This window comes from Chlorocebus sabaeus, chromosome 14 (genome assembly GCF_047675955.1).
Source record: "Chlorocebus sabaeus isolate Y175 chromosome 14, mChlSab1.0.hap1, whole genome shotgun sequence".
Taxonomy (NCBI): domain Eukaryota; kingdom Metazoa; phylum Chordata; class Mammalia; order Primates; family Cercopithecidae; genus Chlorocebus; species Chlorocebus sabaeus.
In genome coordinates, this window is record NC_132917.1 from 8,694,762 (window position 1) to 8,721,018 (window position 26,257).

Here is a 26,257-nt window from a genome sequence, read left to right on the forward strand (position 1 = left end):
TTAGCTAGCATTTTTGTTACAAATCACTTTTGTTTATTCTTATATTTTAAAAAGTGTTTAAATATTTTGATTTGAAATTCTGAAATCACAAACCTTTATTGAAAAAATCAACTTCTGGAAAAAGTTGGCTACTTGATCTGCCAAGGCATATGTAATTTTTTTGGTAAACCAAATTCTTTAATAATCAGACTTGTTTGAAAAATATAACTATACATAATGTTCTTACTATATTATAAAATAAACTGTAAACCTGCAAAAGTAATAATTTTTTTTACATATTAAACATATATTTCTTACATATTAAAACACCTATTTCAAGAAATTGTCTTTGGTGTTAGTTTCCAACAATTCCAAACATTGTAGAACTTGGGTTCTATACTTTTTCAATGTTAAATATTTTAAGATAACTTATATAATAAGAGTTTTGGATAATGAAGATCTGGGTTAATATACCTGAGATTTTCATGATGACGTTAGAAACACATGACTTTCGAACACTTAACACTTTTTCTTCATTCTACATTTGCATTAAACACTAAAAATGGCATTATGACAGTAAAGGCTAAGAAAATACATTCAAAATCAAAAGTAAAAGAAAACCTATTAGCCGGGCGTGGTGGCTCACGCCTGTAATCCCAGCACTTTGGGAGGCTGAGGCGGGTAGATCACGAGGTCAAAAGATTGAGACCATCCTGGCTAACACGGTGAAACCCTGTCTCTACTAAAAATACAAAAAAAATTAGCCAGGAGTGGTGGCAGGTGCCTGTAGTCCCAGCTACTCAGGAGGCTGAGGCAGGAGAATGGCATGAACCCAGGAGGCGGAGCTTGCAGTGAGCCGAGATCGCGCCACTGCACTCCAGCCTGGGCAACAGAGCGAGACTACATCTCAAGAAAAAAAAAAAAGAAAACCTATTGAAAAAGTTACCTAAAAAAATTATAGTCATATAGTAGACATAAAAATGGTATAAGGGCTTAAACAAACAGATGTACCAGATGTTTAAGTGCTAAATATCAGAAGTGATTTTTCAAAGCTTTCCACCCAAAACCTAGCACGGTTACTAGACACAATTAGAACTAATTAAAGCCTTTATCTGAGATTGTATATGTTGATAAGTTGTTCGCATTTTTTAATAGAAAAGATAAATTCAACACTGCAGAAAAATTTCTATCTGCTATAACATTCCCATTGATACGTAATACGTTATTCTAAATACTCATAGATATTTCAATGAAAAGTTAAAATCTATCTGGAAATTAAAATACTTAGATCTATATTTCTCGTATCTCAGACCCACTGCCTAGCTGGCAGCTACAGAGGACAGGCTCCTGGCCCCCAGAAATAGACCTGGGAAAGCGCACAGTTACAGCTGTGAGGTCTTACGTAACTCCTGCTCTCTGCCTCTTAGGGTTAGAAGTACAGGTTGAGAATTCCTTATCTGAAATGCTTGGGACCAGAAGTGTTTCAGATGTGGGAGTGTCGGCAGTACCAGCTGAACATCCCTAATCCAAAAATCCAAAATCCCAAATGCTCCAGTGAGCATTTCCTTTGAACATCACGTCGGCACTCAGTTTCAGATTTGGGGGCATTTCAGATTTCAGATTTTCAGACTAGGGATATGCAACCTGCATTAAATGTGTTAATCTAGGTAAAGTGCTTAATCCAATGCATGGGACAGAATGAGGGCTCACATAATATATTAGCTACTACTATCAGACTGTGCCCCACATATAATAAATTCTATAAATATTTGTTTAATAAATGAACACAATTAAAATGTTTCGCACAACAGAACTAGAGTCATCCTTTAAAAACAATTCTGACAAGTCTCTAAGAAGAAACTGAGTCTGTAAGAAGAATCTGAAGTGAGAGGAACCTGTCTGGAAGTAGCCAATCCAAAGCAACTCCACCAGAATGTAAATTAGTACAATCTCTATGGAAAACAGTATGGAGATTCCTCAAAGAGCTAAATGTAGATCCACCATTTGATCCAGCAAGCCCACTACTGGGTATCTACCCAAAGGGAAAAAAGTCATTCTATGAAAAAGACACTTGCACATACATGTTTATAGCAGCACAATTCACAATTGCAAAGACGTGGAACCAACCTAAATGCCCACTAAGGAGTGGATGAAAAAATTGTGGTTTATATACACCAAGGAATACTATTAAGCCATTAAAAGGACCAAAATAACATATTCTGCAGCAACTCGGATGAAGCTTGAGACCATTATTCTAAGCGAAGTAACACAAGAGTGGAAAACCAACAACCATATGTTCTTACTTAAAAGCGGGAGCCAAGTTATGAGTAAGCAAAGGCACACAGAGTAAAATAATAGATGTTAGAGACTCAGAAGGGACAGGATGGGAGGAAGGCTAGGGACAAAAAACTACACACTAGGTACAACCCACACTGCTTGGGTAATGGGTGCACTAAAATCTCAGAATGCACCACTATATAATCCATCCATGCAACAAAAACCACTTGTACTCCAAAAGCTATTGAAATAAACATTTTAAAAAACACAAAACAACTCCACCAGACCATGGCATTCATAAATGGATTATGAATGTAAGAAACCTTAGAAACGCAGCTGAACTCAGAGTTACAGGGAATGCCTTCAAAAACATTGCTATGATTTTAGCATCACCTGACATAAGGCAGAAACCACCAAGTGTTAGGTGAAATATACAGTCATCCTTCAGTCAATGTGTACTGAGACGTTCCTATGTGTCTGGCCCAGCGATATACTGGTATATAACAAAATAAACATTTTGCCTACATTTAAGCCTAAAGAATGAAGTATCTGGATGGACAGTATTCTCTTCAAGATAAAGTGAGGCTTCTCATCTACTACCTCCCCAGTTCATGCCCTCCTCAATCCAAAAGTTATCATCAGATTTCTTTATTCTTTCAGAAATACCTACTACTGCCTAAATACCAATCACTTGTCTAGAAGCAAAAAAAATCAGCAATGTTTAAGAAAGTTACAGTTCATGAAGTGTATTCATTCAGGAGACAAATATTAAAGAAATAGCAATGCAAATACTTATAAGAAGGTAACTATGGCCAGTGCTATTAAAGAACATACTAGCACATAAAGGACTAACCTAATAAAGCCTCAAAGGATGGGAGGGCTTGGTAACAAAAGGCTTCCTAAGGTAGTAACATTTAAGATGAGACCAGAAGAAGGAGGTGGGAGGGGCCAGAGAGAGAAGCACATGAAAAATAAACAGTAAGACGGAGAAGGAGCCAGAACCAGGCTGAGGACACTGGGAACTCCAGCAGAAACCTGGTGCCTGCATACAGATTTTAACCAATTATGTCTTATTGTCTTTAGAGCCCAATTTGAGATGCACAGACCATCATTTGCACTTTATACTATCTATAAGTCAAAATCAATATTATTCTAAAAGCAACTCATTAGTTGCTCTCCTGCCCATGATATCTTTCCTACACCTAGCAGTCTTCAATGCCACAAAAATCACCTTTCATTCACTCTCAACCCGAGGTTTGTATATCAGAGAGCCAGACCATGTAGTTGGCAAGAAAAGGGAAGGCAATTTTTTAAATGATACAAAAAGTTGGCTATAAATCCATCACTAAAAAATAAAGAATAAAACGATCCTAAGAAACAAGAAAGTATTGAGACAGGGGAGACACAAAGGGAAATTAGTCTTATAAATTCTTGCAGATGTTTAGAATAACTAGTTTTCTTTCAATACCCTGCAACAGGACTGTAGGTTAGGCTATTTACTTCCTAGTTCACATAGAAAATGCCACAATGTGCTATTTCTATAACCCATCTTTTATTATTTTTAAAAGACAAGGTTTCACTATGTCACCCAGGCTGCAGTGTGGTGGCTATTCATAGGCACAGTCATGGCATGCTGCAGCCTCCAACTCCCAGGCTCAAGTGATCCTCCTACTTCAGCCTCCCGAGTAGCTGGGATTACAGGCATACTCCGCCATGCCTGACTCTATTCATCATTTCATCTTTACTGTGGGATAGCCAATTACTTTCTGAACTTTTCATTTACCTTAATTTTTCTACCCAGGTTCATTCCTATTCCCCTCCCACTGTGACAGTCTCAAAATAAGCTCCTTAAAATCAACAGGATTCCCTAACTCAGGCCAAGCTGCACTGACACAGCAAATAGGCCCTGAAGCATCAGGATAATGGCTACAAATTTTTCAAGACCCTGCAATGAATCCCCATCTTACTCAGGGTAAAAGCCAAAGTCCTTACCACAGTCCTCCAAAAGGGGTCCATGAACCCCACTGGTGACCTGACCTGACCTCCTACTCACTCGCTTCACTGCACCCCATCTCACCACATCAGCTCCCTTGTTGCTGTTCCTTCAACACTGATTCCAGGTGCTCTCTGGCCCGGAACTGTTCCCTCTGCCTGGAAATGCTTTCTCAGATACCTGCCTGGAAAACTCTCTTGCCTCCTTCAACCCTTCCTCAACTCTTCCCTTCTCCATGAGGACAATCCTGATCCCCTTACTTAATGCAGAACCTGCACTACTCTTCATCTCCTTAACTCTCTTCTACCTTTTATCCTTTCCTCCACACTTGTTGCCTTTTAACATGCTAATTATGTATTATATATGTTGTTTATTACCTATCACTCTCTGACAGACTGCAAGCTCCTCGGGGCAGGGATCTTTGCTGGTTTTGTTCATGGATACACCCAAGCTCTTAGAACTGTGCCTGGTCCATAATAGGTGTCCAGTAAGTGTTTTCTGAATAAATGAATGAATTTTAAGCTTTCTCCCCTTAATTTCTCTCACATCTTTGGATGTTGCTAGAAGTCTAGTAACAACAACAAAATAAATAAGTAGCAAAATACACAAATAGGTAAACTAAAAAAAAGCCAAACACGTCTACTTTAATGCATTTCACTGTTTTCTCCAAACAATGAAAGTAGGCATGATTTACAGATACGTCAAAATAAGCTAAAAAATTATGCCCTTCACCTTTATTTTTAGAAATCTGAATTGTCCAATTTTCACAAAGACTTGGAGAAAAATAATGCCAATCCAGAAATGCACACTGAATGGTCAACATTACATCTGATTATGGGCATCTTTATACAAGGTCTGCAGGCTCACTCTTCACACTGAACTTGGCAAATATACAAATCTCATTTATTTCTGTCCAGATAAAATATGATTTCTATTATAGATGACACAATCTTTATTTCAGTAAAAACCTGCTTAAGTTTCCTCTCCTATATGGGGAATTATCTTGTAATTTTGCAAATAACTAGATCAGGCTGTCTCTTTAAAAAGATAAAGAGATGGATAAAATATTGAACCTCTGCAGTCAAAGCAAGTGTGTTTTGAGAATAAAGATGGAAACAATAATTATATAAAAGATAGTAATTTAATAAATTTTGAATGCCAACACCAATACCTACAGATAAGTAATGTATCAAAAACAAAGAATTTCATTAAGATTCTAAGCTATATATTAAAAACACCAAAACAGTTTTTGGAAAAAATATTGCTAGTATCTTAAAAACTAAAGAGAAAAATTATCAGTACAAAGGATGGACTTTGTACTACAAAGGAGATGAAGCGACAACTTCCTCTAAACTAACTAATGTTAAATTTTTCATGCTATCCACATTCATAACTTAAGTCCACATGCAAAACAAGCCTGTGCATAATCCAGGCCAAATGATGGCGGGGAAGAGAGGGAAGGAGAGCTGATCATCACCCAGAAAATGATGGAGACAGCAAGCAGGTTAGTGAGAGCTACAAGAGGTATGAGATGACTAGATGTGATAAAATGAAGCTTATGAAAGTTTTGGGTGAGTATCAGGAGGGATTATAAAATATGACATTTTATTATGAGAATGCCCTAAATAATGTATAGAAACACCATTACTTGAATAATTTAAAAATAACAGATAGGTCTATTAAGGTCATAAACGAGATGTCCATAGTGTCTATAGCAAACTGCTATTTCAATGAAACGGAAAATGGCTACCATTCTGAAGCACCCTTAGAACTTATTCAACTGTTCTTTAAACATCAAAATAAAGTACTAAAATAAAGAATGTTGTTATCTTTATTGCAAAATTATTCTGACCATATCATCCTGGGTAAAAGATTGACTGAGCAGTGTCAAAACAGAAATTTAAAACACTATCTTCATGAAAACTACTTAAATTCATTTTTTTAAAAACCACTATCATTCTGCTTTAAATGCCAGAAATAAAGTTTTAGACTAAAATATTTCAATGGTTGCCTAAAATGCTGCAATAAAAACTAGACAGAAAATTTTTAGTTTTTATTTTACTCCCTTTCTTACTAAACGTATGTTAAAAAAAAAAAAAACTCTCAAATGATCCAGACAAAAGCTTTCAGCTCAACACATAATTGCAAGAAAATTACAATAATTGTACCAATTAAAACCATCTTGAATGAACAGTGTGTCATCTTAATGTTCCTGTGGTTTACAGAGGGGTCTATTTAATTCGCTGAAATTGCTTTCCAGTGTTAGTATCAAATGTCATTTGTTAAAAGTTGAACAATTTAAAAAATAATTTAACAACGCAATTTCACCAAACACCAAGAACCAACATTTTCTTTTTCACCTGAATAAAGCCAGTAGATGTGTCATCAAATTGCTATAAAAATAAATGAGGCTTTTTATGGATTAAAAAAATAAATTTCACTACTAGCATTAAAAATACTATTTTCTGATTGTTTTTACCAAATCAGATTTCTTTAATACAATAAATGAATATCAATTACATACTGCTGCTTTTTGTCGACTGTAAATAAAATTTTCTCTTTCAAATGACAAGCAATAGCATCAAAGAACTCAACTACAGTTAACTAGAAACATAATCATCTAGATTATTCTCACATACTTTAATATCTGGCTTTTCAATATGTTGATCAAAGTGTCTTCCTATAGTTTTTCATTCCAAATCCTTATTATATGTAATTATTTTAAGTCAATTCCTACGAATTATCAAAGACTGCTTACTATACTTTTTCTCTTCCTTAGACTAGCTACAAAATATTCTTTGTAAGTAGTTGCAGGCATTTAAGACTTAAATGTACTTATTTCACCAAAAAGAGAAGAACGGCATCTCAAAATCACCCCAAATCCAGCCCAGTCACAGATGACAAGCCTGCCAAAATGCCGAAGTTTAAAGTAATGAGTTGGTTTAATGGCAAAGTTTACATCCCTCATTCTATCCCCGTCTAACACCTCCACACTTTCCAAAGCTTCAAGAATACATAAGGCACCTAGCAGAGCACCTGATGGGAAAGAAGGAGGTCAGGAACACTAAGTGACCCAACCTCCTTAAGTAAGAACCCATGTGAGACAACTAGTTCTCCTGTGCCCAAGTTTCCAAATTTCTTGAAATCTAGAAATACATTCCTGGAGTAATATACTTCTCCTAAACAATACCAATTCAGACAGGGTCTAAGAATCTGAAGCAGCTGCAAATTCCTTCCATTACTGTTTCTTAAGCCATCAGTCCACAGTTCCTAAACGAAGGCTTATTCTTTTTTATGACATATTTTAATTTCACACAAATGATAACAACAACAATCTCAAGGACAGATGAGAGTGTCAAGGGATTACCTATTTATATTAAATAGGGCTTTATGTATCAATATAACATGCAAAAAATAAACCTAATTATATTGGTATGAATTATTATGAAGCACTTAAATCTTTTTAAAAGTTAAGTTTTAACCGCTTAGTAATTACTGTTACTAGCAAGCATTCATAATTATATAGTACCTGTATTATAATACAAACATTTATTCACAAAATAAAACCATGTATGTACAAAAAAATATTGTACTACAGAACCAAGAGAAAAACGAATCATGCATCTCACAATAAGATGATTTGTAAAACCTCAAAGACCAGATGCAATGCAGTACCACTTCTCAATAGGCAGACGGTAATTATATATCACTGCATCTACTGGAACACCTACTTGATACAGCACAGGTTTAAACCACTAAACTAATTTCACATAAATTAAACAGCAAAACCCAGAAGAGCTCAAATCTGTGGACTAATACAACAACCTCTATAATTCTAAAACCAGTTATTTACTTAGAAAACATTAAATGTGTACATAAAAAATAGGAACTAGAAAAATAAGAAAACCACATACTGACAATACTCTAAGGAAATAAAAGTTATCTGAAATCTTAGAAGTTTTAATATATAAACTATACACTAAGGATGGGCACAGTGGTTCACGCCTGTAATCCCAGCACTTTGGGAGGCCAAGACAGGAGAACTGCTTGAGCCCAGGAGTTTAAGACCAGCCTGGGCAACACTGCAAGTCCCTGCCTCTACAAAAAATAAAAAGAAAGGCCGGGCGCGGTGGCTCAAGCCTGTAATCCCAGCACCTTGGGAGGCCGAGACGGGCGGATCACAAGATCATCCTGGCTACCACAGTGAAACCCCGTCTCTACTAAAAAATACAAAAAACTAGCCGGACGAGGTGGCAGGCGCCTGTAGTCCCAGCTACTCGGGAGGCTGAGGCAGGAGAATGGCGTAAACCCAGGAGGCGGAGCTTGCAGTGAGCTGAGATGTGGCCACTGCACTCCAGCCTGGGTGACAGAGCGAGACTCTGTCTCAAAAAATAAAATAAAATAAATAAATAAATAAATAAAAAGAAAGAGCCAGGCATCTTGGTGCACACCTACAGTCCCAGCTACTTGGGAGGCTGAGATGGGAGGATGACTTGAGTCCAGGAGTTTGAGGCTACAGTGAGCTATGATTATGCCACTGTGCTCCAACCTGGGTGACAGAGAGAGATCCTGTTTCTAAAAAATTTAAAAATTTTTTAAATAAACTTTATATATCTGAAAAAGGAAAAGCATGTACAAATAAAGTCATAGATTTTTACATGATGGGATACATGCCTGTGCTAATACAACTCCAAAATTATAATGGAATTAATAAGAATGATTAAATCCAGAAGTATATATTTTATACATATTATTTTGTATTGTCTGCTTTATACGTGTTTTTTTTTTAACTCAATCTAAAGTAAAGTAAAATATAAAGAGGTAAAAAAAGGTACCTTTCGTAGATTGTTTTTAATGTCATTTGATCTGGAATACCTTCAGTCTCTTCCAAATATAATATGAGCCATGAAGTCCGGTATGGCCACTGCTCAGTGAGGTTGATCCAGCTAGCAAGCCTGTCCCAGTTGAAACTAATCTGATTGGCTCTCAGTAATCGACCTTTTAAAAAAATACAAAAACATTTTTAAATTAACAGATGTGTAATAGTATGTTAAGTAAAACAGGTAGTATATTCTCAAATATTTTAAATTTCTAAAATTTACCATTTAATTTATACTACAAATTCAAATCTAGTACTGCCACGGCTTCATTTTAGAAGAGCTGCACTAAGTAAAGCTTTTAGGGCTTAAACACAATTTCAATTCTAAAGCAATTTTTGGTTGTTTGATTTGCCACTGGTGAGATATACTTCTTCGACCACATACATGCAGGCAAACATCTTTCAGAACTGTGTTACACAGTTCACCACCACCCACAATCATTGAGCAGAACATCCATTTATCCACAATGGACCCCAGTCCTCTAAAGTGCCATCTGCTGAGATCCTACTGATGGACTATAAACAGATCCAAATATGCCAGTCCATTCTCGTTGTATTACAGATGAATGGGCAATCCCACACGCTTTCATTTTCACATACTAAGGGTCATCTATATAAGTAACCTACCGACTGAGTTGTAATGTTTCCAGTATTTATTATTTATGTATTTTAAAACAACCTTGTCTATTGCTGGGATTTTCTGAGGACTCTAATTCGCTGTTTTACCACTAGGCATCTGTACAGGTAGACTGTCGCAATCCTCAAACTTTCAGAACGGAGGCCGTGTTTCATTGCATCATGTTTCACCGTGATTTGGTAGGAATTCTGAGCTGCTGATACTGTTGTTAAATTTTCAAACACTGTCAATTTTACTTCATCATTATCAATTTTGTTTGTATGTAGACTAAGACACCTACTTGTTTTAGTTCCAATATGAGTTATTTCTTTCCCTACTACTAATAGACATATAGATACAGATATATAGATAGATACAGATATATATATAGCTATATAAGCCCCAATCCAATTCTTCCTATATCACCAGGCCCTCACTCCCTCAGCAAATCTGCTCATACACAGAATTTATATTTTCATGGCTGGATTCCTTTTCCCTGGAAGGTAAGATGTGAGCATTTGATGGAGATACGGCTATGTTGGAGATACACACACAGTGCTGTGTGAAAAGAGAAAATGAGCACCAAATCCAGAAGCGGCAGTTAAGGGAAGGTTTCCTTAAGAATATAACCACTAAAAAGAAAAAGACACACACACAAAAAAGAATATAACCAACCACTAGAACTAAGCTATGAAGGATGAACCCAAGTTAGTCTGGTGGGAAGGCACGGGCTGGCAGGGAAGGGACGCAGAGTGAGGACATTCAGACAAAAGGAAGAGCAAATGCACCACGCATGCATGCAAAGTCATGAAGGAACTGGTAGACAGAGAGAACCGGAAAACTATTTTAAAAGTATGAGTGAATAGGCCAGGCGCAGAGGCTCACACCTATAATCCCAGCACTTTCGGAGGCAGAGGTGGGAGGATCATTTGAGGTCAGGAGTTCAAGAAACAGCCTGGCCAATATGGTGAAATCCTGCCTCTACTGAAAATACAAAAATTAGCCAAGCATGGTGGCAGGTGGCTGTAGTCCCAGCTACTCGAGAGGCTGAGGCAGAAGAATCACTTGAACCTGGGAGGTGGAGGTTACAGTGAGCCAAGATCACACCACCACACTCCAGCCTGGTGGACAGAGCGAGACTATCTCAAAAAAAAAAAAAGTATGAGTGAATAAAAATAAATATTCTATCCTAAGAATATATCTAGCCTATAATGAGTGACTAAAATTAAATATTCTATCCTAAGAATATATCTAGCCTGTAATTAGCTAAAAAATAAAGCAATATCAAAAGAAAATTCTGAACAATGAATATGTCTAAGATAATTTTTTAATCTTATCTTCCAAAACAATCCAACAAAACAAGTTTGAAATAAAGTATATTTGATAAAGCACAATTTTTAATTAGGAAACCACTCAACTAAATACTTGCCAATATTTATCTGCTAAAACCTTGAATTCTTTCCGGGTATTAATCTCTCTATTGCATGACTTTCCTAATAGCAACAACTATTTGCATGGTGTTCAGCGGGTAACATACACTTTTGCACACATGAGAATTGGGGATTCAAGAGGCTAAGTAACATGCCCAGGACTCAAACCCAAGTCTTTTGCCTTCAAATTCTATCTTTTCCAATAAAATATATTTCCCTACACACTTCCAACTAATGTTATCCAACGAAATGGAAAACATCACCAAAAAAAAATCAAAATTTCATTAAAATACACAGATTTAAATCTGTGTATTATTTTTCAACACAGCACTTTTAAGCAATGAAACTAATGGCATTAGGGGCTTTTATAAAACAAAAATTTTACTTAGAGATTTTTCATGGGCAGAGCTACATTTGATGAGACATAAAAGACAAATATCTCTCATTTAACAATTAGAAAGTCTACTGTATAGTCAAAGACTAATATTAGAAAAATTCTTACATTTGAAATGTGGCTTTAGGAAGATATTTTCTTTCTATTCTGAAATGTGTAAACATCATTATTTTTAAAAATGTGTATCTCAGTATCAACTATTAAATGATGTTAACTTGGTCCTCTTTAGAGTGTCTGAAAATGTCTAAATATAATCCAAAATCCTTTCTATGGATTTGGGGCCTGTAAGGCTCAAAGTGAACTACCCAGGGGGGCTAGTTGTTTTTGTCTTTTTGTTTTTTTTAAGATGGAGTCTCACTCTGTCACTCAGGTTAGAGTGCAGTGGTGCAGTCTCGGCTCACTGCAAACTCTGCCTCCTGATTTCAAGCAATTCTCCTTCCTCAGCCTCCTGAGTAGCTGGGATTACAGGTGTGTACCACCTTGCCTGCTAATTTTTGTATTTTTAGTAGAGATGGGGTTTCATCATGTTGGCCAGGCTGGTCTTGAACTCCTGACCTCAAGTAATCCACCTGCCTCAGCCTCCCAAAGTGCTGAGATTAGAGGCGTGAGCCAGCACAACCGGCCAGTGGCTAGTTCTTTGACATCACTTCCCACCATTCTCTTTTGATCCCCAAAGTGCAACCACACTGGCCTCCAGCTGTTCCTGGATTTCCACCGCAGAGCCTCCACACTTGCTCTTCCTCTTGTTAAGATGCTTTTCTCAAGACAGATATAAAACTCAGTTCCTACTTCATTCAGGTCTCTTAGTCATTCAACAACAGCATCCCAGACATTGTTCTGGGTGCTGAGAAAACAGAAATAAGAAAGATAGATAGAAGGCCGGGCGCAGTGGCTCACGCCTGTAATCCCAGCACTTTGGGAGGCCGAGGTGTGCAGATCAGGAGTTCGAGACCAGACTGACCAACAAGGAGAAACCCCGTCTCTACTAAAAATACAAAAATTATACAGGCGTGCTGGCACGTGCCTGTAATCCCAGCTACTTGGGAGGCTGGCGCAGGAGAATCGCTTGAACCTGGGAGGCGGAGGTTGCAGTGAGCTGAGATCACGCCACTGCACTCCAGTCTGGGCGACAGGGCGAGACTGTGTCTCAAAAAAAAAAAAAAAAAAAAAAAAAAGAAAAGTAGACAGATAGAAAACCTTTGCCAGGTGGATTTGAAATTCTACTGAGGGGAGACAGACAAAAACCAAAGAAACAAACAAACAAAAAAGTAAATGATGTAGTGAATTAGAGGTGATTTTTTTATGTTGAGTAAAGCAGGGAAGGGTAACACAAGGCATACCGAAGAAGATGTCATTTTATACAAGATGGTGAGGGAAAATCTTGTAGAAAAGCTGACATTTAAGCAAAGACTTAAAAGGAAGTGAGAAACCCCATGATGCATATATCCAAAGAACAATCTGTACAGGCAGAAGAAATAGCAATCGCAGGAGCCTTTTGATGGGAGCATGTCTGACATTTTCAAGGAACAGCAAAGAAGTCAGTAAGGGATGGAGGAGGAGAATGGTGGGAGATGAGGTCAGAAGGGGGAAGGAGACGCAGAAAGGCAGATCAAAAGGGCTTTGTAGGAAACTATAAGGACTTAGATTTTTATTTTCAGTGAAATGAGGACACATTACGGAGTTCTGAGCAGAGACATAACATGACTGGCTTCTATTTTAAGAGAATCACTGTGGCTGCCGTATGGAGAATAGGCTGTAGAGAGAAAAAGACAGGAGTAGAGACCAGTCAGACTATTTCCATAATTAATAAAGGTAGAACACGAAAATGCATCTGATGAGGGTGGTATGCTAGAAATGGTGAACAGTGCTTATATTTTGGAAGTAGACTGAAGACAGCGCTACAGAATTTACTAGTAGATTGGTGGTGGTATATGAAAGAAAGATCAAGATTTTCTTATTGAAGGAACTGGAAGAGTTGGATTAATAGACAGCAAAGACATGGATGGATGAAGTTTGAGTCAGAGAATCAAAAGTTCAATTGTAGACACATTATGTGTCAGATATATGTTGACACCATTAGATGTCAAACAAGCAACTGAAGAGCTATAGGGCTGAAGATACATATTTGAGAGTCGTTGGCATATAGATGGCATTTAAGCCTTTCAGAGTAAATGTGATCACCAGGTAGCAGGTCTAGATAGAAAAGGAGAACTCCAAGAAACGCACCCAAGAGCACTGCAATGCTAAATGGGAAAGGGAGATGAAGACTCACCACCAGTGCAGAAGGAGGAAATCCAGTCGGGGTGGCATTCTGGAAGCCAAAGGAAGAAAAGTTTTTCAAAGAGGAAGAGTGATCAACACACTGTCAAACGCCACTAATGGGGTCAAATAAGATGTGTGCTGGCCTGACCACTGAATTTTATAACACAGAAGCCACTGGTGACCTTGAAAATGCAGTTTTACTGAACCAAGAGCAAGAGATTATTGGAATAGGTTAGAGAAAACAGAGGGAGATGAATATGAGACACAGGGACAGGCAAGGCTTTTGAGGAGCTTCGCTGAGAAATGGGGTAGTAGCTAGAGGTAGAGGTGCGGTCAAGAGCAGCTTTTCTTGGGAAGGGAGAAACAATCTGTGTGTTGATGGGAGTAATTTTCAAGTGAGAGGGAGGGCTATCTCCTGTTTACAGTCTGGTTTGCACAACACACATCATTCTGTGGCGTTATATCTTTTGGTCTTCTCTATTAGGGCAGAGACTTTATCTTGTTCACTGCTTATCTCCACAAAGGACAGAAATGTTACCTGGCATAAGGTAGACACTCACTACACATCTGTTAAATGAATATATATATGTTGATAACATACTAAAACATTCCCATTGTTGAACATAAATACAGTGAGGCTTGAGAACTCACTTAAAGGAATTTAAGTACCAAAAATATTGTAAGTATATTAGATACAACCTCACTTGGAATACAATTCACAGCATGAATCCCAACAATATAAAACACAATTCTAGTATAACTATCATAATAGAGTTAACACTAGTAAATATTACAAAGTACCAATCAATACCTTGCAAAGAGACATATATTTTACAAACTAACTTACAAGTATTGATGTGGTTGCCCTGAAGCTATGAGCAAGCAGGAATTCACAAGGCAGGGAGCAGACTTCCATGCAGGGACTTCAGGAACAGGCAATAATCCTCAATTTTATTGTCAATATTTTTCATTCAAAAATATCATTTGAAAATTAAAACAATAATAGCATATAACATCTGAGTTTCAACATTGTAAATTATAAGCTAATTTATACTCAGTAATACGAATTAGAAATTATCTTTACAGCAAAAGAAAAATTAAACTTCAGATTAAGTGAAAGATTTTTTAAATCATAAAGTTCTAAAATAATGGTATACAGCTGATGGTTGATAATATCAGTTTTGACTTTTCATCGTCAAAACTAAAACTGACTTCATTAAGTGCACTTAATACAAATAAACCCGGTATTCAGCAATGTAAACATATACACACAATACATACCTTTGTTTCTGAAATTAAATGGTTTTGTGAATGTTAAAGTTTATTATCGATCATAGACAATAAGAGACAAAAGTCACCTGTCACAGAAACAATATTAAGTAATCTTCTCATGGTCTGGGGACTGATGTCACTGAACCAGTCCTCGGTAACCAGCAGTTTTGTAAGATCAAAGGACATCTGGCGAGTGATGGTCCTCTGCATCTGCCTTCTTCGGTAAGTGTCCTGAAACAGCACACCATCAGTGAGAAGGAACCCATGTGTCCAGTCTAGGAACTTAAGGCTTTCTGAGATGTTAATAAATGTTTATAACAACAAAAAATCCAAAGTTTTAGTCAAAGAGGAATATCATACAGTAATAAATTATTATCCGTGAAGCAGAATCTTCACAAAGCAATTGTAAAGTCATATTCACAGCAACTGCATGAAATGCTACAGTTTAGCTTCAGATGCATTTTAAGTTACAGTGGTACAATTAGAGGAAGCTCAATGCCTTTAAGATTATAAGCAAGCAGAATTGTGTAAAGAGAATGATATTCAAACTCCATGGGGTCTGGCTATTTACAGGAACCCTTAAATAAAAAAGCAAATAAGCCCTTGTCTGGTTTTAAGGATTCAGCATTTTGATTTTTAGGTTATTATTATTATTATTATTATTAGACAGGGTCTCTCTCTGCTACCCAGGCTGGAGTACAGTAGGGCAATCACAGCTCACGGCCACCTGGACGTTCTGAGCTTGGGCAATCCTCCCACCTCAGCCTTCTGAGTAGTTGGGACTACAGGCATGCGCAACCACACCCATCTAATTTTTTATTTCTATTTTATGTAGAGGGTGTGACTATGTTGCCCAGGCTGGTATCGAACTCCTGGTCTCAAGTGATCCTCTCACTTCATCCTCCCAAAGTGCTAGGATTACAGGCATGAGCACTGCACCTGGCCTGATGTTTAGGTTATTTTAAAGCATGTGAAAACTGTGTCAAAGGGACAGCCTCTCTAACTATCCTCACATCTCCATATGAACGAAAGGCACTCTACAGGGTGGATGGGCTAAAGGAATTCCATCTCATAAGAGGAGGAACAGGTACAACCAAGGTGTGCTCTTGTCTAAGGTCCTGATGCACGGGAAGGATGGATGCAACCATGTGGCACCCAAGGATGCCAGGCAAGAAATTAAAAATGATAAGTTATATATGCCTCTGAATTTAGTGCTGTCAATTGTCATTCATCATATTAACTTTGCATCCATATCTGTAAAGGGTAGAGGCATAAAATCAAAATGTCACTGAAGACTTTTTTTTTTTAAAGTAAAACATTCAAACTTAATGGTAGCAAATCAGAAAAAAACACAAGGCCAATAGTAGCTCAACTTCACTGAGTGTGAGTGGCACTGTCACAACTGCCCTGCAAGTGATTTTCTCCCTGTCATATGCATACAGACATATACAGAGAACATGCCCTCGTCCCATACAAACAAGATGGGGAGGTCAGGGAAACCAGTGTGTTGAAGGAGAAACCCCCAGTGGCTGGGAAGGACACAAGTCACTGTGTGGTAGAGAACAAAGAGGGAGCATCCCACAAGCATTTAGGGAAGGACGGCCAACAGGAAGACAAAGCCAGGAGTTTTCTCACACTACAAACCTTTCTCCCCTACTGCTATGGTAGCAACAGGCACAGCTCAACCTGCCCAGGAATGAATACAGTGGTTCTCAACCCTGGATGAAATCATTTGGCAAGCTTTAAGATCTGAGGGATCAGGAGCAGCACCTGGGCTGAGAACAGGTTGGGACCCCTATACGAAGTACAGTTGTTAGGGTTCTAGGTGCAGACATTCCCTGAAACACATGAAGCTGAAAGGGAATTCAATGATAATGTTTATTTGAAGAGCTTAATGCAATATTTACAAAATATTATTTAAGTGGCATCATCTTAATTTTATTTGTATTCAAATAAATAGCAATACAAACATAAAGACTGAAACCAATGGCATCTTACCCGTCTATTGAGAGCTGTCTTGCTACCAAGTTTTGTCATCTCCCCAAGGCTGTTCTGTGAAACTCTTCTGTCAGCATCTTCCTGTATCCCTTAAAGAATTTATCAAGACAGCATCACTTACACCAAAATTCTGTTGTATATGATATTTAAAGAAATGTGAAATAACAACACTTTTCAAGGTAAAAAAGAGAGTCGCCATAAAGAAACAACAAAACTATTTCAAACTCAAAGTACTTCAGGAGCCTGAGCTTTACCTGTAGTATCTGAGCATGGAATGTCCCCATTTGTTGCTGAAGTGACGAGAAATTTTCTTGCATTGCTCAGTCCACGACTATTAAGGAACACAGGCAAATGCACTATGTTGCGCATGTAGTCATGGCCATTTATATTCGAATCCCGAAGCACACTATTGAGGTTCTGGTTAATTGCCTTTATGATAATATGTGGATCACTTGCAAAAATGGCAATGAAAGGGCCTTTTGAAAACAGAACTCGGACCTGTGGTAGAAGACATGTACAGTTGTGACACACATTTTAATTGTCCAAAAGAATAAGGCATCTCTTCAAAATATGTGCTATCTTTTGGTGACTCTATTTCTAAACTACTATTTCTTGTTCATCAAAACTTATTCTGTACAGAAGCAAAGTTTATTGACAGCTCAGTCTAGGTTTGTTGTCATCTAACATGGATAAAATCTGCAAAGAAAATTTATATTGTCCTTCTTTTTGACATTTACAGTCTGCTAAAGAGATAAATCAACACACATGAGAAACATTCATGAATACACATGAGGTACTGGGCACACTGGTCTCTGCCCAAAGTCAAACCACTATTGCTCATAACATACCTTACAGAGAGCCCCACTGATGTACTTGCTTTAATTAAAAAAAAGCTACAAATTCTGTGGGCTTCCTGTGTTATCTTGGATTCTAACCATAACTACCTGCAAAGAAAAGCTTGAGCCACACTGCAGACTTAAGAGATGCTCTATTCATTTTTTTCTCACAGTGCCATTAAGCTAAAATTATTTAAATCTCTTTGTGACTAAACATTTATTCTTTCTATGTTTCTGCATAAAGAATGGTTGATTTTACAAAAGAAAAATCACAAAATGAATAGGAACTACTCAAATAAAAACCAATTCCATTCTATTTTTAGATATTTGTGAAGTCACACATTCTCTCAAGTGCCACAACATAACAACAGCGACTTTTGAGGTGGCGCAAACATACAGTGTCCAGCATCTGAAGGACTTTGTCCTGTTCACAGGCATCTAATCCATCGATGATGACGACCAGCCTTGTCTGATTCTGAGTGAAGCTGTCAATGGTTTTTGCCATCCTGGCCATCAATTCTACTTCACATTTAAGAACCTATATTGCAAAGGAAGGTATAGAAAGCACTGAAGGAAGATCCAAGAAGCTTAAACATATTTCTTAGAAAGTGTGATAGAAAGTCATCTAATAGGAACAGAAGACATTCAAAGTCCGTGCTGCCAGTTGTGGTTCCACTTAAAATAAGAGCAAGTACTTCACAATTTACCAAGTGACTACACATAAATTACAGCAGTTGATCCTCAGAATGACACTGTGGGATAGACACTACCATATCTGTTCTAAAAAGAACAAACTGGGTTGAGTGACTAACTTGCCAAGGTCAGAGGCTCTGACTGTCAAAAGATTCCGATCTGGATGCAAATCCAAATGATCGAAGCACTACACTGCTGCTGGCTCCCTGATGGCATCTGACCTTGACCACAGGAATGAGCTGCAGAATTCTATAAAGTCCCTTTCACTTTGAAAAACAAAATCCTGTATTATTTATTTTGGTGGTTCAATTTGCTATTTTCAAACACAGATATCTTTACTGGGCTCTAGAGGAACTTATATTATTAGATAGTAGTTGCTAACTCTTTCAAATAACTTATAAAAGCCTATTTTATAAAAACATGCTATTGTTATAATGTTTCTCACTCCAAATATGTATTTCCACTGGAAAAATCTGGAATAGAACTCAAAATAAATAAAAGGACTGCTGGTTTCTGGTTCTACATATATGTAAACACTTTAGAAGTGGCCACTCCTTGATTATGTATGCTTATATGTGTGTGTGTGGGTGTGTGTGTGTGGGGGTGGTGTGCGTATAATGTGCATATTTAATATGTATGATAGTATATGTAAATGAAATTAAGGACAACAATGATACTGGAGATGGGAGAAAGAAATTAGGATTATTTTGCTTGTATAAGATAAACTACCTGAGAAGTGATACAGTATTACTTGAAAGTGGGCTTGGGATACATTGTAAATGCATATTGCAAACTGTAGGGCAACTACTCAAAAAAAAGTTTAAAAAAAAGTACAATTGATATGCTAAGAAAGGTGAGAAAATGAAATCATATAAAATGCTCAATAAAAGCATAAAAGACAAAAAGAAGAGTAGAAAACAAAAATAGGAACAAATAGAGCAACAAATAGAAAACAGTATCAAATACAATAGATATTAATTCATCTAAATCAATTATCCCTCGGAACGTCAGTGTTCTAAAGATACCAATTAGAAGAAAGAGATGTCAGAGATGATGAAAAAACAAGAGCTAATTTTATGTTATCTACAAGAAACCCACCTTACATAAAAAGACACATGTAGATTAAAAGTAAATGAATGGAGAAAGATATACCAACACCAATCAAAAGAGAGTGGGAGTAACTATATTAATTTCAGACAGACAGAGTAGACTTCAAAGCAAGGAAAGTAACTGGGATTAAAGAGGGGCATTACATAACAACAAAGGAGCTGATTCTCTAAGGAGACATAACAATCCTAAACATTTATATAGCTAAGAACAGAGAATCAAAATATAAAAACAAAAGCTGACAGAACTGCAAGAAGAAATAGATAAATACACTATCATAGCTGGAGACCTCAATACCATTCTACAAGGACAGATGCAGCAGTCAGAAAACCAGTAAGGATGCAGTTCAGCTCAACGCCACCATCAATCAACTTGGTATGACAGACATCTACAGTTACTTCATCCAAAAAAAAAAAATTCACATAAAGCATTCACCAAGATGGACCACATTCTGAGCCATAAAACACACCATAACAAAAATTTTTTTTTTTTTTTTTGAGACGGAGTCTCGCTCTGTCGCCCAGGCTGGAGTGCAGTGGCACAATCTCGGCTCACTACAAGCTCCGCTTCCTGGGTTCACGCCATTCTCCTGCCTCGGCCTCCCAAGTAGCTGGGGCTACAGGCGCCCATCACCACGCCTGGCTAATTTTTTGTATTTTTAGTAGAGACGGGGTTTCACCGTGTTAGCCAGGATGGTCTCAATCTCCTGAACTCATGATTCACCTGCCTCGGCCTCCCAAAGTGCTGGGATTACAGGCGTGAGCCACCGCGCCCAGCAACAAATTTAAAATAGAAATCATGCATACAATGTCTACCCTCGGTGGAATTAAACTAGAAATCAAAAACAGAAAGATAATTGGAAAATCCCAAAACATGTACAGATTTTAAAACACACTTCCAAATAACACATGGGTCAAAGAAAAAAAATCTCAAGAGAAATTTTAAAATATTTTGAACTAAATAAAAATGGAAACACAACTTATCAAAATTTGTGGGATGCAGCAAAAGAACTGCTAAGAAGAAAATGTATAGCACTGAGTGCATGTATTAGTAAAGAATAAAGATATAAAATCAATAATCTGGCTGGGTGCAGTGGCTCATGCCTGTAATCCTAGCACTTTGGGAGGTCAAGAAGGGTGAAGCACTTGAGCTCAGGAGTTCGAGACCAGTGTGGGCTACACGATGAAACCCTATCTCTACAAAAATTAGCCAGGCGTGCTGGCATGTAGCCTGTGGTCCCAACCACTCAACAGGCTGAGGTGGGAGGATTCCTTGAGCCCAGGGGGCAGAGGTTGCAGTGAGCTGGGATTGCACCACTGCACTACAGCCTGGGCAACAGAGTGAGATTCCATCTCAAAAAATAAATAAATAAAAATAAAATAAAATTAATAATCTAAGCTTCCACCTCAGGAAAGCAGAAAAAGAAGAGCAAATTAAATCCAAAGTAATCAGAAGAAAATAAATAATAAAAACTAAAACAGAAATAAAACAATGAAACCAAAAGCTAGTTAGGTCAAAAGGTAAACACAACCAGTAAGCCTTGGACTAACTAAGATGAAAGAAGAGGGAACACAAATTCAGAATAACAGCACATGAAAGAGAGGTTATCACTTTAGACCTCATGGAAAAAATAGGATAATAAAGGGATACCACGAACAACTCTATATCCACAAATCTGATAACTTAGATAAATGGACCAGTTCTTTGAAAGACATAATTTGCCAAAATTCATAAGAACAGGCCTGTATCTATTGAAGAAATTGCATCAATAATAATTTTTCAAAACAGAAAGCACCAGGCCCAGAAGGGTTCATGAGTGAAGTCTACCAAGCACTTACAGAAGAAATTATACTAACTCTACATAGTATCTTTCAGAAGACAGAAGCAAAGGGAATGCTTCCTAACTCATTCTATGAAGTCAGCATCACCCTAATACCAAAACCAAAGTCATGACCAGAAGAGCAAACTACAGATCAATAAATATCTCATGGACATAGATACAAAAATCCTCAACAAAGTATTAGCAAATCATATGCAAAATATATAAAAAGAATTATACACCACAATCAAGTGAGATTTATGCCAGGAAGGTAGGGCTGGTTCCACATTCAAAAATCAATTAATGTAATCCATCACATCAACAGACTAAGCTGGGCACAATGGCTCATACCTGTAATCCCAGCACTTTGGGAGGCCAAGGAGGGTGGGTCGCCTGAGGTCAGGAGTTCAAGACCAGCCTGATCAACATGGTGAAACCTCGTCTCTACTAAAAATACAAAATTAGCTGGGCGTGGTGGTATATTCCTGTAATCTCACCGACTTGGGAGGCTGAGGCAGGAGAATCGCTTGAACCTGGGAGGCGGAGGTTGTAGTGAGCTGAGATGGCACCACTGCACTCCTGCACTCCAGTCTGGGCAACAAGAGTGAAACTCAGTCTTAAAAAAAACCAAAAAAATGAAAAACAGACTGAAGAAGAAAGATCACATGATTATATAAATAGATACAGAAAAAGCCAACACCCATTCATGGTAGAAACTCTCACTAAACTAGAAACGGAGAGAAACTTCTTCAACTTGATAAAGAATATCCATAGTTAACATCATACTTAATGGTGAGAACATGAGAACATATACTAAGATCAGGAACGAGGCAAGGATGTCCCTTTTCTTACCACTCCTTTTCAACATAGTACTGGAAGTCCTAACTAACACAATAAAACAAACAACAACAACAAAAAAGGAAATAAAAGGTATGAAGATTGGGAAGAAAGAAAACTGTCTTAGTTCACAGGTGACTTGACTCTCTATGTAGAAAAACTGAAAGAATCAACAACAAAAAAACCTCCTGGGACTAACAATTATAGCAAGGTTTCAGATTAATATACAAAATTTGATCACTTTCCTATATATCAGCAATGAACAAGTCAAACATGAAATTAAGAACACAATTACTATCTATATTAACACTGCAAAAAATGAAATAGGTATAAATCTAACAAAATATGTATAAGATCTATATGAGAAAACTACAAAACTCTTGAAAGAAATCAAGGGAGAACTAAATAAATGAGGAGATATTCCATGTTCATGGATAGGAAGACTCAATACTTGACCTATAGATTTAATGCAATCTCAATGAAAATCCCAGCAAGTTATTTAAGGTGAATCAAAAGTTCCTATGAGGAGAAAAAGACCCAGAATAGCCATCACAATATTGAAGGAGAAGAACAAAATAGGAGGACTGACACTACCCAACTTTAAGAAAATAAAGCTAGAGTAATCAAACAGTGTGGTATGGGCAAATGAATAGGCAAAGAGAAAAGAGAGCCTAGAAACAGACCTACACAAATGTAGTCAATTGGTCTTTGACAAGCGGCAAAGGCAATACAATGGAAGAAATAGTCTTTTTAACAAATGGTTCTGGAACAACTGGAAACAAAAAAGAAAAGAAAAGGTAAAGAAAGAGAAGAGAGGAGAGGAGAGGAGAAGAGAGAGGAGAAGAGAAGGAAAGAGAAGAGAACAGAACAGAAGAAGAAGCAAAGAAGCCAGTAAGAAAGCAAGAAAGGAGAGAATCTAGACACATTCACACTTCACAAAAATTAACTCAAAATAGCTCACAGACCTAAATGTAAAAATATAAAACACCTACAAAATAACAGAGGATAAAATCTAGATGACTATAGGTTTGGTGTTAACTTTTTAGATAGTACACCACAGCAAGATCCATGAAAGAAAGAATTAACAAGCTAGACTTCATAAAAAATGTCTGCTCTGCAAAAGACACTGTCAAGTGAATGAAAAGCAACCCAAAGAATGGGAAAAAATATTTGCAAAAAGCATATCTGATAAAGGACCATTATCCAAAATATACAAAGAACTTTTAAAACTCAACAATAAGAAAATAAACAACCTGATTGAAAAATAAGCCAAAGACTTTAACAGTGAATTCACCAAAGAAGACATACAGATAGCAAATAAGCACATGAAAATACGCTCCACAACACGTGTCATCAGGGAAATGCAAATTCAAACCATAAGATACCACTGCACACCTATCAGAATGGCCAAAATCCAGAACACCAAAAATACCAAACGCTGGTGAGGATGTGATGTGGAGCAACAGGAGCCTCATTCATTTCTGGTGGGAATGCAAAATAGTACAGCCACCTTGGAAGACAGTTTGGTTGTTTCTAACAAAACGAAACACCATACAAGCTAGCAATCACACTCCTTGGTATTTACCCAAAGGAGTTTTCAACTCCTTTATGTTCATACAAAAGCCTGTACACAAAAGTTTATAGCAGCTTTATTCATACTTGCCAAAACCTGGAAGCAATAAAGATGTCCTTCAGTAGGTAAATGTATAAATGAACTGTGATATAACCAGACAATGGAATATTAGCCATCCTAAAAAGAAATGAGCTAGCAAGCCACGAAAAGACACGACGCGAAACTAAATGCATATGACTATGTGAAAGAAGCCAATCTGAAAAGACTATACATGTATGATTCAACTAGATGACATTCTGGAAAGGGCAAAACTATGGTGATAGGAAAAAGAAATGGTAGCCAGGGATTAGGGAGGAGGGTGGAGGGAACGGTGAACAGGTGTGTACAGGTGAAGCACAGAAGATTTTGAGGGCAATAAATCTACTCTGTATAAGACTATAATGGTGGATACATGTTACACATTTGTCCAAGCCCATAGAATGTACCACACCAAGAGTGAACCCTAACGTAAACTATGGATGCTGGGTGATTATGATGTGTCAACCTAAGTTCGTCAGTTGTAACAAATGTACTGCTCTGGTAGTAATGGTGCTAACTGGGGAGGCTCTGTATGTGTGGGGGAAGTGGGTATATGGGATATCTTTGCACCTCCCTCTAAATTTTGCTGTGAACTTAAAACTACCTTAAATTATAGTCTTGAATGAATGAATGAATGAACAAATTAACTAACCTAAAATAAACGCAACACTTTTTAACACTTAGAGAGTATACTTCCTAAAGCCCAAATGAGCATGGCAGTGGCAGCATATTCACATTACAATTTTTTCTAATAACCAGTGGGTGCTTACTTTCATGAATCCTTCACTTTTTAATTTGTGCAGTTTGGAGGCTGCATTATGGAGGCGTTTTCTTTGGGAATTCAGGAGGGAGTCCAGCACTTGCCACCATGTACGACAGTTCAACACAAAGGCCAATCCCACTATAGATGCGATTGATATGAGGACAGCATTTACAGTCAGATGCTTTGGGTCAACTCTAAATATAGCCAGAAGAGTAATTCCAGATATAATGCAGCCAATGATAAAAAGGAAAATGACAAAAGATGGGAGACAACATGTTTTCTTCCATTTCTTTTTACCTGTAATGCAACAAACGGTTTTAATAATTACTAACATATAAAGTATCTAGAAAATCCTAACATTATAGTCACAGTACCTGATGAGTCTAATGTTCAAGGCATGTTTCATGAAAATGAACTGAATATCCATCCCACCCCCACCCCTTACACACAAAGAAGGAAGGAAGGAAATCCTACCCTGAGTATCTTCAGTCTTGAATACTCGAAAAAGCCTGGTTGCCAAAAAGCCAAACTCTCTTTCACAAGCATCCGAGAGGGTTGCAATCATTTCAGCCAGAGAAGTTTCTCCACCTACACTGGACAGTCTATTGTAATCTGTAAACAAAAACCTTGAAGAAAAGAACAAATCAAACATTACTTTGGTATTTAAAGTAACAAATAACTTAAATGGATGTATGTCATCTTTGCATCATTTACCCTTTGTTTTATTTCTCTTTCAAAATATTGTTTTTTAAATTCCAAGGAGGGAAAAGAATTTGTAATTAGGTAGCTTCCACTTCTAAAATCTTACATACTTTTCTTAGGAAAAAAAAACAGTAATAAAAGTGAAATATGCGAGTCATATGAAGTAATTCTGACTGAGGACAGTCGGGGGAAAGTTATGCCAGAACTTAGATGTGGAGTACTGGACACCCCAGTAGATCTGATGACACAGTGGTTAAAAGGTGACACCCGTGTCATGATGTGGCCACCAAGAGTTGCACAAAGAAAGTTTTCTAACACCAACGAAAGAGACTTGAACCCTGAAAAAATAGTAATTACATTCATTAAAGAATTTCAAGCCCAGTAATACCATTTAAAAACTCAAGTTTTAGAATGGCTTATTTTATTTATAGCCTCAACATCTACCAGGGATTGAGAAATAGTTGTATTCTCTTCACAATTGTTCTTAAAAATTAAGTGTTCTTAAAAAATTAAGTGTTCTTAAAAATTATTTGTATTCTGAGTCTCTGAATCATTATTATTTCTGTATTAGTTCCTTTCTCCCTTCCATCTGTAAATTAAAACTCTCATCTCAGTCCAGTAGATAAGCATTGCTCTCAGAATACAATCTGTATTATACTGTGTGGTCTTGATGATGCTATTTTAATTGTTCTAACTGAAAAAAAAAAATACCACCTCATTAATTTAGTCTGGTTTCCTTATTTTCTGTA

At 37.2% G+C, this 26,257-nt stretch overlaps 1 protein-coding gene across 15 annotated transcripts in view; it reads right to left on the reverse strand.

Moving 5' to 3' along the window:
- KIDINS220 (kinase D interacting substrate 220) overlaps positions 1 to 26,257 on the reverse strand; it is a 109,298-nt gene that overhangs the window by 32,569 nt on the left and 50,472 nt on the right. For all 15 annotated transcript variants that reach the window (XM_073022763.1, XM_073022761.1, XM_073022758.1 and 12 more), the window contains exons 16-22: positions 25,281 to 25,432; positions 24,814 to 25,103; positions 18,334 to 18,474; positions 17,355 to 17,598; positions 17,101 to 17,189; positions 15,189 to 15,333; positions 9,085 to 9,247 (exon numbers count right to left, since the gene is read on the reverse strand). In XM_073022763.1, coding sequence (XP_072878864.1) covers positions 9,085 to 9,247; positions 15,189 to 15,333; positions 17,101 to 17,189; positions 17,355 to 17,598; positions 18,334 to 18,474; positions 24,814 to 25,103; positions 25,281 to 25,432 — 1,224 coding nt within the window. The remainder of the gene's footprint in view (positions 1 to 9,084; positions 9,248 to 15,188; positions 15,334 to 17,100; positions 17,190 to 17,354; positions 17,599 to 18,333; positions 18,475 to 24,813; positions 25,104 to 25,280; positions 25,433 to 26,257) is intronic.